The sequence below is a fragment of the Phocoena phocoena genome, chromosome 5 (assembly GCF_963924675.1).
Source record: "Phocoena phocoena chromosome 5, mPhoPho1.1, whole genome shotgun sequence".
NCBI lineage: Eukaryota > Metazoa > Chordata > Mammalia > Artiodactyla > Phocoenidae > Phocoena > Phocoena phocoena.
This window is the reverse complement of record NC_089223.1, coordinates 138,409,652-138,424,637: the sequence shown is the minus strand read 5'-3', so window position 1 is coordinate 138,424,637 and position 14,986 is coordinate 138,409,652. Positions and strand designations below refer to the sequence as shown.

The window sequence follows — 14,986 nt, the reverse complement described above, 5'->3', positions numbered from 1 at the left end:
GCAGGTGACTCTTTAAGCTACTGTCTGAGGGTCAGAGGGTAAGAGCTGTAGACTGGGAAGGCCGCGGGGCTGAGCCGGGCGGGGCGGGGCGGGGCGGGGGGGTGGCGGCTAAACGGCGCCCTCTGTGCAGGGGGAAGCCTGCTGTGCTGTGAGTCCTGCCCGGCGGCCTTCCACCCCGACTGCCTGAACATCGAGATGCCCGACGGCAGCTGGTTCTGCAACGACTGCAGGGCCGGGAAGAAGCTGCACTTCCAGGACATCATCTGGGTGAAGCTGGGGAACTACAGGTGTGGGAGGAGGCGCCTGCCCCTCTTTCCTTGTTCAAATGTCTTCTTTTACTTTACAGAACTTAACGCATTGAAATTACTGTCACTCTCTCTGAAGAGTCTGTGAATCCTGTTTTTAATATTTATAATAGATGGTGGCCGGCAGAAGTTTGCCATCCCAAAAATGTTCCCCCAAATATTCAGAAAATGAAGCACGAGATTGGAGAATTCCCTGTGTTTTTCTTTGGGTCTAAAGATTATTACTGGACGCATCAGGCGCGAGTGTTCCCGTACATGGAGGGGGACCGGGGCAGCCGCTACCAGGGGGTCAGCGGGATCGGAAGAGTCTTCAAAAACGGTACGGAGGCTGGTTCCCAGGTGGTCGGAGACAGCGCGCTCGGGTGCCCTTGCCAGTCCTCATTTCTGCTTCCAAATGTTTGACCTCTGTAGAAAACTGCTGGACTCAGCATTCCGGCTGTACTTTACGTTAGAAAAAAGTAGGTCTGTAGACCGGTTTGTTGAAGCAGAGGGTAAGAGGTACTGTTTAATGACTTTTCTAACAATGATCTGTGGTGACTTTCACTAACACGCATTAAAGCTATTTTTAAGAAATTATCTGCGTACTAATTTCCAGGAATCCCTTACCGCTTGCCTTTACGTGAGATAGCGGCGTGCAGGAAACTGGCCTGCGGTCCGGGCCTTGGGCACGGGCTTGCGGGCTCCCTTTGCCCATGAGCAGACACTCAGGTGCCCGGAGGGGCAGGTGTGGGCAGGTCAACAGGACGCCCTGCCCCCAACTCCACAGCCTGGGTGGGGACAGAGAAGACGGCACGCAGGTCTCGCTCGGTCGACCAGAGGGGACGGGACGGGCGGCAAGCGAGGACGGTGGGGAAGTGGGGCCTGTGCCCTCGCCCCCTCCGGGGAGGTGGCCGCGGGCCCTCTGCTTGCCTGGGGCCTCCGCACAGCTGACCCCTCAGCTTTCTCAAGGATTGTTACAAAAGGGAGGTCGCCGGACGTGGACGCATGTGGGGGCTTAGGGTCGGCTGGCAGGTGCGGAGGGCGGACGCGCCGCGCTCCCTCGCCGAGAGGCCCCACCGAGCTGCCCCCGGGTTCTCTAGCCAGCAGGCGTCCCCGAGCTCCCGTCTGTGTGGATGCCGTGCGGCCCACCTCTGGTCTGAAGGAAACCGCAGACAACACTTAGCAGTGAGATGGAAGTTTAGACTAAACGGTTAAAATACAGAGCGTAAAGGGCGGATGTGTTGATTTGCTAAAATCTTTCACTCACACATTGTTGACTTTTTAGCACTGCAAGAAGCCGAAGCTCGTTTCCGTGAAATCAAACTTCAAAGGGAAGCCCGAGAAACGCAGGAGAGCGCGCGCAGGCCCCCACCCTACAAGCACATCAAGGTGACTATCCTGGCGGCGCTGGGGCAGGGGGTGGGGGTGAGTCGCTCTCAGGCCCGCGGACTCTTCCTCCCCAGGCTGGGCTCGGCGGCCAGGAGGCTGGCCAGAAGCGAGGGTCTGTGCCCAGGACAGCTGCACGAGGCGTCCTAGGCGGGGAGAAGATGCCGTCGCCACCCGGCGTGTCCTTTGCCACACGGTGGCACGGGGTGTGGGCAGGGGTCTCTGCCCAGGCGGTCTCTGCTTTGCCTCCGGGTGAGGCTCAGCCTGCTGGTCAGCGGGGGCTAGAACTACAGTCCTGGCCAGGCTGCCTGGGGCAGGAGGGGCAGAGGGACAGGCCGACCTCCCAGACCACGTACGCCGTCACCAAGTGCCGCAGACAGGCTCAGAGGAGCGGTGGCCCCCCCAGGCCAGTGCGCGGCCGGAACCCCTGATAGAGCGCCCTTCCGCCTCGGGGTGTGGGGAGCGCAGGAGGGAGGGCAGGGGCCGTGTTCCCCAGTGCGTGGGCCTGGAGCCCCGCAGCCGACCACGCTTGGCAAGCCGGTGCACCGGCACCCTGTTGTCCGGGGCCCCGCGGCCTCTCGACGTGTGCTGGCCAGCTTCTGGCAGCTCAGGGGCTCAGTCTTTGCTCCTAAAATCTGGACTGCAGTCAATGTCTGTGTGAAGGAAGCATTCCCTCTACTAATGCGTGTTTAGTCTTTTCTTTGGGATGAGTTCCCAGCCGTGCAATTACTGGGTCAGAGAGCATGAAACTGGGACTCCTGAGGCCTATTCCGGATTTTCCCCCAACACGCTGGCATCACTGCAGTCTCTCCCCCAGTGGGGAAGAGGGCGTCTCTCACCACGGTTTCCCCAGAGCTGCTCATCTCTGCTTTAGTTTCTTTTCAGTTCTCGCTGCTGCTTTATCGTTTGCTCTGGTTTCTTAACAAGGAGCTGTGCGTTGATGAGGGTGGGGCCGCCGTGTGCCCGCCTCCTTGGGTGCCTCTGTACGCTGGGTGAGGGGGTCTGCGAGGGGATCAGGTCTCGTGGTGTTGGCTGGGTGCCCCGCGTCACTGAGCGGTCCCGTGCGGTTCTCTCTCCTCCGACCACAGCCTGGCTCTCGAATGAACGAAGAACACAGTGCTAAGATGAGCCAGCACGGGGTGTTGGGGGGACTGCCCTGCAGCCCACCTCGCGAAGCTCCCAGGGCAGGGCTGGGCCCGCCTCCGCCTGCCTCCCGGCCGTGTCCCCACTTGGCCCGAGTCCGAAAGGCCGCCAGGAGGCTTGGGTGGGTGGGGCGGGCGCGGCCGCCGGGATTCTGGAAGCGCTCGGGGGCGAGTGGGCTGAGGCGGCGGCTCTCGCCTGCAGGTGAACAAGCCTTATGGGAAAGTGCAGATCCACACGGCGGACATCTCTGAGATCCCCAAGTGCAACTGCAAGCCCACCGACGAGAACCCCTGCGGCTCCGACTCGGAGTGTCTGAACCGCATGCTGATGTTCGAGTGCCACCCGCAGGTGTGCCCCGCGGGCGAGTCCTGCCAGAACCAGTGCTTCACCAAGCGCCAGTACCCCGAGACCAAGATCATCAAGACGGACGGCAAAGGCTGGGGCCTGGTGGCCAAGAGGGACATCAGGAAGGTGTGTGGTGTGTGCGCGCGCGCGTGTCCGTCCCCAGGGCTCGCTCGCCGCTTCCTCGGACTTGGCTTTGCCCGTGGTGCTTTTGCACTCACGTGAGAACAGTATTTCGAAAACAGTTTTTGAGTTGTTACAACTGAGGATTGTAAAACATTCCATGAAAGATATCTATCAGAGTGAAACCCTTAAATTCCTTGAAACGTGCCTTCAGTCAGAACTCTGACGGCTGCTGTTGGGAAGGGAAAGGTTTGCTTAGCAGGGCAGCCAGGAGGGTCGCCAAGCAAAGCGTCGTGGACGCAGCTCCCGTGGGGGCCGTCCTGGGACGGTGTGGGACCAGGTTGTCGGAAGGTGACAGGGACCACGCGCAGCCTGTCTCCGCTTGCAGGCTGAATGGCGGGATGCGTGCTGGATGCAGCGAGCGAGCGCGGCAGCCTCAGACCCAGGACTGTGCTCGGCTGATCCCAGCAGCGCCGAGAAAAACCCCAGCAGCCCTGTTCCTGCACCTGCCTTGCCGGCTGGTTCATCCGGGCTCTGGCAGGAGAGCTTGTGGGAGTGTTTCCACGCCTGCTCTGTCTCTGCTGGGGAGGTCGAGCGGTGAGGGCGGCTTCTGTGGGAGCTGGGGGCTGACGGTTACAAGCGCCCCCAAGACACGGGAGTGCTGGGAAGCAAGGGTTAGCGCGTTTTTGCTTCCAGAAGAAGGCTCAGGTACAGGCTTCAGTGACAGCCTCCACGAGACACGCGTAGAATCGCCCGACTTGGCCGTAACGTCCAGGGACCTGGCGAGCCCCCTGCCCGACGCCTGCTCCTGGCGTGGGCTCTGGGCCCCAGTGCTGAGGCGCGGCCGGGCCATTGGTCATCAGCAGCGCACTCTTCTGGTTTCCAGGGAGAGTTTGTGAATGAGTACGTGGGGGAGCTCATCGACGAGGAGGAGTGCATGGCAAGGATCCGACGCGCACACGAGAACGACATCACCCACTTCTACATGCTCACCATAGACAAGGTAACGCACTGCGTCCTCAGGGCCCGTGTCTGTTGCTCACCATAGACAAGGTAACGCGCTGCGTCCTCAGGGCCCGTGTCTGTTGCTCACCATAGACAAGGTAACACGCTGCGTCTTCAGGGCCCGTGTCTGTCCGCACGGGGCTTCCTGTGACGTCAGACTGCACACCAGGTGACGCTGTCACGTCGTCTGCGTAGGTGTGTTTCAGGCACCTGTGCTTGTCTCCTTTAGCGCAGTGTCTTCTGGCCACCGCCTGAGGGCCAGGGTGACCGGCTCTTGGCGCGGGGCTTCCTGGAGCGTCACGTGTCCCTCTGATGCGTGACGGGCACACTGAACAGTCTTTCCCAGGGTCAGAGAAGAGCATGGTTAGGGGAATTGCACATCCTTCCAGGTACATAGTGGAGTCTTCTGGGCTGCTTGTTAGGTGTCTGAAGCCCAGGTTTGTGAACATTTGTCTGCTGGAGGGGTCAGCATTCTCAGCAGTTGGGTAAGACGATTTGTCAACACGTGCGGGTGGAGAAGAGCGGGCACGTCCGGGACACTGGATGCCCAGCTGAAAGGCCCCTTCTGGTCGCTCCAAGGAGACACAACCCCAGGAGGTGGCGAGTTTACGTACCCTCTGCCATCCCCCCTCATTTTTGGGTGGTGGCGGTGAGGGGGGTTATTTGATTAGAAATGGGAACCCTAGGCCTATGCCTTCCTGTGTTTAGGCGTCTTAAGTTTGAACTACTTACATGTTGTGAAAAATGCCAGGTTGTCACTTAACATACACATTAGTCCCTGAAATGATAATTCACCGAGGGCACCTGGCTGAAGCCAAGAGAAATTCCATGACGCATGAGACGTTGAAACAATTCATACCTCATCCATTTCCTGCAAGAGTAAAAGATAAGCCGTACCTCCTTACACGTGTACAAGCGCAACAGAACAGGATCTCCGCAAGCAGACCCTCACATAGAAGGCTTAGCTTCGGTGAGAATCTGAGGGGGTAAGATTAAATCTGAAAGAAAGGATTAAATAAACATGTTACAGATGGTTAAAGCCATAAAAGGAGGTTTAGAGACACAGGAACAAGACATTGAGGGATAAATCAGGCAGATGTGAACCAACAGTTAAAACTGGGAGTTAACATATAGTCATTGAAAGTAACCCAGTGGATGGGTTAAGACAAGTTAGGCCGCAGCAGGGAAGTGACTGCAGCAGAAGGAGCATCTGCGAATCCGTCTGGACGCGCGGCACGGGAACATGGAGCGGTGAGGCTGGAGAAAGAGGCCGAGAGACGGGAAGACAGACGCTCAGTAGATGTTCCAGAAGGAAGACGGGAGGGAGACCTGGGGGAGAGGCGGGATGGAGAAAGAATTTATGGAACCTCTGTGACACGGATCATTTCATGGCTGAAGCTGAACAAGTTTTGGGCAGGACAGATAAAAATAAATCCATACGTAGGCATGCTGTTTAAACAAAAAGCCTGTAAGATGCCGTACACCACAAAGATGAAGAGCAACAGAGGGACTCCCCTGGGGGTCCAGTGGTTAGGACCCGGCGCTTCCACAGCTGAGGGCCCAGCTTCGATCCCTGGTCGGGGAACTGAGGTCTCACAAGTCGCACAGTGCAGACAAAAAAAAAAGACAACAGAGAGAAAAAAGACGGAGCATGTTCCAGGGAACGACAGTTGGATGGTCAGCCTCCTCCTAGTATGACGGAAACCAGGGACACTTCTACTCCTCAGGGAGAAAACCCCTCGACCCTGCACCTCGCACCCTCCGGACCGGGACCAAGCGAGCTGACCATCAGCGTCACGTGGCGGAGGAGATAGTAAAGGAGGTTCTTCAGGGGCTTCAGAAGCTACGTGTGAGGCGCGAGAAGGATGGTGGACAAGAGGTGGCGTGCGTGCGGGTGTGGCTGTCACAGGTGCTGAGTGCTGGTGAATGCGGGGCAGCGGGGCCGGGATGGCAGTCACAGAGGGCGTCAGAAGAGAGACGAGGCCAGTGTGTGAGCTGCGTGTTTGGTGTGCATGGAGGGGAGACTTCACTAACTCGTGCTTTGTCAGGCATACACAGGGAATGACTGAATGAGTAGAAATGGAAAGTGTAACTTCCACCTTGTGAGAGAGTGGAAAAATGCATGAAGAAAAGTCTCCATCAATAGAAAGTGAGGGAGGAAGGAGGAAAAAAGGAGAAAAGATAGTAATCAGAAAACACGAGGTAGGGAGTTCCCTGGCAGTCCCATGGTTAGGACTCAGCTCTCACTGCCCAGGGCCCTGGTTCGATCCCTGGTCGAGGAACTAAGATCCCACAAGGCGCTGCCAAAAAGCCCCTTAATCTATAAAAATTAAATTAAAAAATCTATACGTAGGATCTTGGTAGAAGATGGCGGTGCTCAATTCCAAAGCAGCAACAAAAAGATACACCAAGTACATCTTCAGTGAAACTAAGGACCTCGTCACCCACGAGCAGACGGAAGACGCTGTCTGAGAGCAGGGGACTCGGAGGCTGAGGTGCTGCAGAGTTGACGCCGCCTCTAGGCGCCCCCGCCCCCCCCCCCCCCGCCCCCGAGGTGCCTGCTCTCAGCAGAACTGAGCGGTCCCGACTCGCCTCCTTACCGCTGACAGTCGCACAAGAGGATGAACTAGTACATGTATATCCAGCGGTCTCAGAAGGGGGCCTCAGAGAAAGAGGGGTGGGTGGGGTCCTGGGGACCTGTGGTGACAGGCCTCGGAAGGACTGTCTTCCAAAGTAAGGCAGCTTTCTCTGAGGCAGAGAGGGGGGCCCAAGGCTCTAGAGTCTGGGGAGCTGTGGGCCATCAGGTGGCCACAGAGCAGGGAGCCCAGAGACAGGGCACCCAGAATGCAGCCAGCAGCTGCTCCAGGAGCCCCAGCACGTTTCGAGAGGATCTGACAACAAAGAGCAGCAGAACCTCCCTGCGGCTGGGGAGACACGGCCAGAGCTGGGGACATCGTGCCCCAGCAGTCAGCGTGCACTTCTGAAGCACAAGGGGTTAGAGACGGCCACTTAGCAAGCTGAGCTGGACCTCGAACTCGGAGACTGAGAGTGAAACGAGCCGCAGCCAGAGCATCTCTGAAGCTTAAACCGCCTGGAGCGGCACCTGAGCAGACGCAGGATGGACACGGCACGGCGGAAAGAGAGGAAGGTTAGAGAGAAAGCGTGGCCGGGGGACAGGCCGCGGAGGGTCTCTCTGCGTGACGGGAGTCTAGGTATTGAAAGAATACCCTGTGTTTCAGGGGCAGTCCGTCCAAAGTGGTCAACCTGATAAATACCTTAGTAAAGTTACTGGACATAGCAAGGAACCCTTCGGCCAGCTCGGCCAGAAAACTGAGTTCCTTGTAAGGGGAAGAAAGTGAGGCCATCTCGAGGCTTCTCATGGCAGAATCCAGAGCCTGAGCACAGAGGAGCACTGATAAAGTTCTCAAGGAAAAAGTGAACGGGAGACTTTCTCTCCAGCCGACTGGTTCTTTAGACGTAGATGTCAGAGTGACAGGTGTGGACACGGGAGCTGAGGGCACCGGTCCTTTGGGGGAAGCTGATGAAGGATGGGTTCCAGGTGACCCCCGCAAAGCGACTGGTGGTGGTACAGGTGTCGGGAATTTGTGCCGAACTGTGACTCCCGACAGCAACAGAGGGGAGGCCAGAGAGTGAGGTAAACTCACCTCTGATGCTGATGCCTGAGAGTCAGGCTGATAAGCCAAGTACGAGTAGTTTTCAGCATTTTTAAGTATTAAGGTAAGAATGCCACGGAAAACTGGGTTGTAAGGATGGAGGTGGGTCAGGGGAGACCACTGCAAGAGGAGGTTGCGGGCGTTGTATGCAGGCAGAGATGCCCTCGATAAAGGGCAGCCAGCAGGGAAAATAAAGTTCCCAACATAACAGGAGAATCAATCATTAAAAAACCCCATTACTTCATAGCAAAAGGCTTAAAACCCAAATAAACAAGCAAATTAGATTGATAGAATTGTGCCCAACATGAGTCATATTTGTAAAAGGGAGTTGGATTAACTCATCTATTAAAAGATTTCCAGATTGGTTCATAAAGCGAAGCCTATTTCTCTGCTGTATCTAAGAAACAGAGGGATCCTGAAAGTTGAAAATAAAATGGTGCACAAAAGTGTGTCAGGTGAAGTCAAATTAAAAAAGAATTGTTCTCAGACAAGGCAAAATTTGGGCCCCAGCGCATTCAGTGAGACAGAGGAAGGCCTTTTAACGTCAAAAGCGCCGCCAGGGACCAGGATACATCCTGCAGGGTGTGCCCCAAATAACAGAGCAGCCACACCCCCAGAGCCACGATTCAGGGAGGCACAGGAGACAGCCAAGTGAGGGAAAGTCTACTGTGGATTCACGTCTTGGAGCGAGAGGTCCTGGGCAGAGAATCAGCATGGACTTAGCGCCAACCACAAAGAGAAAGCCGTGCAGAGAGCCCGTGGCCGCAGCGGTGCGACAGCGGAAACGGGAAGCAGCGTCAGGTTCATCAGGAGAGGACGGCTGGGCACCAGCATCTCGGCACTGAGGAGCCGCTGCCGCTGCTCAGAGCAGGTCCGGTGGCTCCTTTCAGTGAGGCAGGGGCACGCTGCAGGGCACGCGCTTCTGAGACGTGTCCACCTTCAGAGCAGCAGCTAGCGTCCGGCTGGGAGCGTGTGACCGGGGCCCCGCCTGGGGCCGCCCGTCCAGGGCCGGGGAGCCTGGCAGGCGTCTCGATGCCGCGCTCCTGGGGTGCCTGTGCACACGTCCTGTCCCCCACTCACAGACCCCGTGTGGCGTTACCGCGTGACCGTGATGCTTTCTGTGGCCTAGTTTTAAGTGCTCTCCCGCCTCCAGTACGTCTTTCTCCTGTCCCTTGCGGTCGCGCGGTTGATGAGAGACCCTTAGGGTGAGGAAGGCGAGGTCACCGCTCCCTGATGCCGGGCGATTGCATCGTCTGGGTTTTGCCACAATAGGAGTACATCTCCGCGTACACAGAGGTGCTTGCCTTTTGGGGGGTCAAGTCCCGGGAGCATGAAGGCGGGACCCTCATCGCTTTTGCCCGGGTGCGTCTGAAGACTGCTCTGCCGCAGGGGTTGGCCCCCCTCCCATCAGCCAGTGTGGCCTCGTGGCCTCAGGACGTTCTCCTTGTTTCCTCCACCGCTGGGCTGTCTCGACTTGCTGGCCGGTTTGTGTCGTAAGCGGTCGGTCCTGTCCTCTGTCAGGCTGTTGGTGTCCGGCTCCCTCGCTTGCCGTCCGACGTCGGGGAGCTCGGCTCACTGCCCCCTGCTCACCAGCGCTCGGTCCCTCCGTGTGGTGTGACCTGCCTGCCCTCCGTGAGCAAGAGAAACAGGACTGGTTTGGGGGTGTCCCATCTGAGTGGACCTGGGAGACCACGGTTCTCAGTACAACACCAGTTGTCCAGCACGACGGTGACAGTTCCCTTTGAATGAGAACGTGATGGCTGAGAGTTGACCACGTATGTAGATGCTGCTTGAAACTTGAGTTGTGCCTTACAGGACCGTATAATCGATGCCGGCCCCAAAGGAAACTATTCCCGGTTCATGAATCACAGCTGCCAGCCCAACTGTGAGACCCTCAAGTGGACAGTGAACGGTGACACGCGCGTGGGCCTGTTTGCCGTGTGTGACATTCCTGCAGGTACGGTGCCTCCGGGGCTCCCCATGGGGCTCCCAGCCGAGCGGGCAGGTGGAGGGGCCCTTGTCCGATGCTGTGTGTGGCCGGACCGCCCGGCTCGGGGAGGGCGGGCGGCTGGCAATTTGGAAGTTGTGTTTTGTTTGGAACGTGCACCTTGCAGCGTGGAATCGAAAGCCGTGCGGGGACAGTACAGGTGCGCTGACAGGCGCAGGGCTCGTAGACCTGATGCAGGCTTCTTGGCAGAGTCGGGAGAAGGGCAGTGTCCCAGTGTGGCTTGTCTCCCTCACCCAGGGACAGAGCTGACCTTCAACTACAACCTCGACTGTCTGGGCAACGAGAAAACAGTCTGTCGGTGCGGGGCCTCCAACTGCAGCGGGTTCCTCGGGGACAGGCCCAAGGTGAGCGGTGACGGGAGCGGAGTCTGCCGGGCGGGGCGAGGATGGCAGGGGAGGCCAGGCGCGAGACTCGGTGGCTGCTTGCTGCGCTCCCGGGCCGTGGCTGCCCCTGCAGAGGCCACAGGGTGCTGGGGCTTCACGGCCTGGAGCTGGGAATCCAAAGTGAGAGCCTCCGTACGCGCCTGGCGGCACGTGGCGTTCTGCCTGCGTGTCTGTTTCCGTGTCTCCTTCCCTCTTTCACGAGGACGCCGGTTGGTTGTGCAGGGTTAGGGCCCGCTGCTTTACATCTGCAGCGACCCTACTTCCAAGCAAGGTCACATTTGAGGTTCCGGGAAGGACATGGCTTTGGGGCGGGGGGTGGGGGGGGACACGGCTCCACCCAGCACACTTAGCCCCTTCCCGGGCCTGAAGCCTCTGGACGGCCGCAGGCATCCAGGCCCAGAGGTGGGATGTCCACAGCGGGCCTGCCGCTTCACCTGGCTTTCTTCATCTGTTCTCACAAGACGTGCCGCGTGGGGAAAGAGCCTGCCCTGGGCCGCATGCCCGCTGAGCGGCGCTGCGGCCGGCGGCCTGTGTTGTTTCCTACAGGCAGCAAACGGGAACAGGTCGGGCCCCTGCCTTTTCCCTGTCGGCTGCAGACCCCCACTCTTCTCCTGTGAGACCATCTTCAGGGGTCCCTGGCGCTCCCGACCTTGACCTTGGCCCTGGTGACCCCTCGGGACAGCTGGCCTCAGTGTGCGCAGTTCCCTTGAGCGAACTGCATTTATTTCTTCATTCTAGACCTCAGCATCCCTTTCCTCGGAGGAAAAGGGCAAAAAGACCAAGAAAAAAACCAGGAGGCGTCGAACGAAAGGCGAAGGCAAGAAGCCGTCTGAGGACGAGTGCTTCCGCTGCGGTGACGGCGGGCAGCTGGTGCTGTGCGACCGCAAGTCCTGCACCAAGGCCTACCACCTGCCCTGCCTGGGCCTGGGCAAGCGGCCCTTCGGTGGGTCCCCAGCCCGGGCAGCCGAGGCCAGACCACCCGGCGCAGCCCTTGGGGGCCGGCAGGGGCTGGGGGAAGGTGCCGGGAGGAGCTGCTTGGGAGCGAGGGGCCCCGCACCCCTGGGTCTCAGCTGGGAAGACGGGGAGGGGCTGGGGCTGGGGCTGGACTCTGCCCTTCAGAGAGATGACGGGCTCCGGCGTGCACAGAGCGGCCGTGTCACCTCGGGAGGGAAGCCGAGAGGCCCTCACCCGGAGACAGAAGCGGCAAAGCTAGAAAAGGAGACGTCAGATGTGTTTGACTGTGAAACAGAAACACTGTGGTGGCACGAGATGACGCAGCAGGGCCAGCAGGCGGCGGCAGAGAGGCTCACGGCCGGCGTGCCGGTCTCCCCAGACCGCACTAAGAGCCTTTGCAGGCGGACCCCAGAGGGATCGGGGCCCCCGAAACACTCGGCCCGGCTGCACACCCGTCGCCGGACAGCAGCCGGGGCGGCAGGGCCCCCGGTGCCGCTGGGCCATCTGGGCTCGGAGGTGGGGCCTGCTCGCCGCCCTCCACCCCCAGGCCTCTGAGCACGCGCTTTAGCTTCTCTTTACCTTTTGACACTTGCCTGGAAAGCGGTGTCTTGGTTTAGTTTGTGTTCATCTCACTAGCCTGAGGTTGTTTTGTGTGTTTTTTTTAGACTGAGTTTTAAAGTTAGTTTTCAACCATGGAAATGTTACAATGTTACAAGTTGCCATTCCTCTCTTCTGTCTGGTGATACTTTGTTTCGTTGCAGGGAAGTGGGAATGTCCTTGGCATCACTGTGACGTGTGTGGGAAACCTTCCACTTCATTTTGCCACTTTTGCCCCAATTCGTTTTGCAAGGAACACCAGGACGGGGCAGCCTTCAGCTCCACCCAGGACGGGCGGCCATACTGCGGCGAGCACGACCTGCGGGCAGAGCCGGCCGAGCAGCCCTGCCCGGAACCCAAGTCCAAGGGGAGGAGGAAGAAGAGGAGGTGCTGGCGGAGGGTCACGGAGGGCAAATAGCGCCAGGCCGGGGCGGGGTGAGATCGGGGGCCCCGCGTGGCCGGCCCGCCCTGTGCGCAGAGGGCCGGAGGACGCTGCCCGCAGCCCCCGGGACGCACGCACAGGCCTCCTCGGGAGGGGGCGCCTCCCGTCACTGAGCCATCCCAGCAGCGCCCGCTGCGCCGCACTGACCGTCCGAGCCGCGTGGTTCCAGCCGCGAGGTGCGGACGCCCCAGGACAGACAAGCCTGACTACACAGCATTACAGCTACACTTGAATCTCAGAACGTCAAGGTGCCCTCCCGCTCTACTTCCCTAGGTTAAAGTTACGACGGAAAAGTAATTGGCATATGAAATGTTTTTATCTCCCCTGAGATGTATAGAGTAGTGTTTTCTCGGTGGATCACTCTTACCTCTTTTAAAATCTTGACAGCGTCACCCAGCCTGCTTCCCCGTTGCCATCACTCAGGAGAGGAGACCAGGGTGGGGCCTGGGCAAGGACTCAAGACCCCGAGTGCCCTGGGAACCATGATTCTGCCCTTACGAAACAGCTGTATGATTTCTTTTCTGTACTAATGTGAAGTTTTTCCTCAGAATGCTTCTTTCCCATCCTAGCGAGGAACCGGCCCCAGGACGGTGGCTAGTGTAGTGTTGTTGTGGGATCTCCCCTGTCGTGTTTCTCTCCGTGGACTTGAACCGAGCGCTGCTGCCGCGTCGGCCTTTAAAGCACAGGCTCACGTGGGGCAGCCTCCCCGGAGGGTCTCATCACTTGGGGGAAGAGTTTGTACATTTTTTCGGGTGGCTTTTCTTTACCAGTTTCTGGCTTTTATTCTCAATATATTTTTGCTAAACTTGTTTCACAAATTACCACCGACTGAAATGCGTGTTTACTGATGCGTGTGTGACCCGCTGAGCTGTGACGCGGCCACTTAGGGAAACGGTTTGCCCGGCGGCGTCTTGGTGACGGTCGCGCAGCAGGGCGCTGCTAGGTGCCCCTCCCACACACACCCCGGGACGTGGAGCTCGCGGGGGACGTGTGCGTCCGGGCACTCCTCCCGGGCGGAGGGAAGAGCGAGTTCAGGAGCATCGGCACCCCGAGTGACTGCACGCGCGCTGTGGGCCCGTTCCCGGGAAGCCTGAGCCGCGCCGGGCAGACGCCCTCGGCCAGGGCCCCTCGGTGGAGCGCTTGCCCTGGGACTCGGGCCGGCCTGCTGGGCGTGGGCACCCAGCCTTGGAACAGCCCGGCCGACACTGTCCCCTGGGAGATTTCCATGGACCGTTAGCCCCACGCAGGGAGAAGCTTCTGCGAAGCACAGCGTTCCCGTGGACCCCGGGACGCTGGGAGCGCCCTGCGGAGCCCGTGTGCCTGCCTGTCTCCACTCGCGGTGGGAGGGAAGGGGGCGCTCGCTGGTGCTTTTCTCTAGCCTTCTCTTAAGATAACCTGCGGAGAGCATCTCTGCAGAAAAGTTTACACAGCTGTTCTTGAAAACTGCCACGGAGGTCTCCTGTTTGTCTCTTACCGTCTTCGCCTCGGAGAATTGCAGGATACACCAACACTTGGACCCAAGTTCACTACTGCTCCGGGGTCCTGCGACGCGAGCTGTGGGGGGGGGGGGGCGGTCTCGGCCAGGCCGGGACCCCTGGGGAAGCACCTGCTCCAGGTGCGAGGCGCCCGGGCCTCCCCAGGCACGGACTAGGAGAGTCGGCTGACCGAGGCCGTCCTGCTGGCCCTTCTCTGGTGACCCTGGGGCAGGTGACGTAGGACCAAAGGAAAAAGAAGCCGCGTCCTCAGCTGGTGCTTCCACAGGCGGCTCGGTTCTCTGGAAACGCGCCTGCTCGGTGAGACGCAGGGGCCGTGGGGTATTTCAGTTCAGAACTCTTGTTTCTCTCAAATGGTCTTTTAAGAAAATACTGGATTGACGTAGATTCATGCTCCTTAGGCCCTGAACCTGGCGCCTGCGCGCTCTGGGGCTGGGCACGAGGGGCGCCGAGGCCTGGTGCCAGCACAGCGGCCGCGGGCGCAGCCCCGCCCTTCAGAGCCAGGGGCCTCGGTGTGGGCTGACGTCACTCACCCTTTCCTGCCGGTGAGGGACTTCTGCCCAAGTCGGAACATCAGAATTGGTTTTACAGTGCACTTTGGGGAGCAGATTAACTTATTTTTGTATTTGACAGTAGTAAAAATTTTGTGTGATTTTTGAGTCACTTTGATATTACGTCCAAATTCTTTTATAACCTTTCTGAAGGAAATACTGGAAAACATTTAGATATGGTTGCCCTCTTTCCAAAAACTGTTAAACTAATGAGCAAATAACACTAACTCTGAGAATCTCCAGAAAACCAGTTTATGGATCTGAGCACAAGGCATTGGAGGAGCAGTGGGGCTTGGTGGGGCCTTCCCGACGGGGCCAAGGCCTTTGCTCCGAGTCTGAGGGGAGCTTGCTTCGGGGGAGTCGGTCTTTCCTGAACGTCAGCTTCAGCCCTTCGTCGTTCATGTGAAGCAGAAACACAGTGAAAACCGCCCAAACAAACACCTCAGGATCCCTCAGCATCAGGACCTGACCAGGACCCCTCGTGTGTCGTGTCGACGCCAGCGCGGGCCTCTGGACACGGGGGCGCTTCTCTCCGTGGGGGTCGTGGGCGCATGTCCAAAGCGGGCGATAAGCTGCGAGCACCACGGGGAGGCCGCCTGGC

General features: G+C 58.9%; 1 protein-coding gene and 1 non-coding gene across 2 annotated transcripts in view; both read left to right on the top strand.

Moving 5' to 3' along the window:
* The window catches only part of NSD2 (nuclear receptor binding SET domain protein 2), a 50,496-nt gene extending 38,179 nt beyond the window's left edge, over positions 1-12,317 (top strand). The window contains exons 13-21 of the mRNA XM_065878340.1: positions 131-287; positions 419-624; positions 1,570-1,673; positions 3,015-3,284; positions 4,165-4,281; positions 9,773-9,914; positions 10,203-10,309; positions 11,087-11,291; positions 12,064-12,317. Coding sequence (XP_065734412.1) covers positions 131-287; positions 419-624; positions 1,570-1,673; positions 3,015-3,284; positions 4,165-4,281; positions 9,773-9,914; positions 10,203-10,309; positions 11,087-11,291; positions 12,064-12,317 — 1,562 coding nt within the window. The remainder of the gene's footprint in view (positions 1-130; positions 288-418; positions 625-1,569; positions 1,674-3,014; positions 3,285-4,164; positions 4,282-9,772; positions 9,915-10,202; positions 10,310-11,086; positions 11,292-12,063) is intronic.
* Positions 9,540-9,666, top strand: LOC136123971 (small Cajal body-specific RNA 23). The gene has a single exon (XR_010655926.1). It is a non-coding gene; the product is annotated as a small Cajal body-specific RNA 23 (non-coding RNA).
* Positions 12,318-14,986: the final 2,669 nt, after the last annotated feature.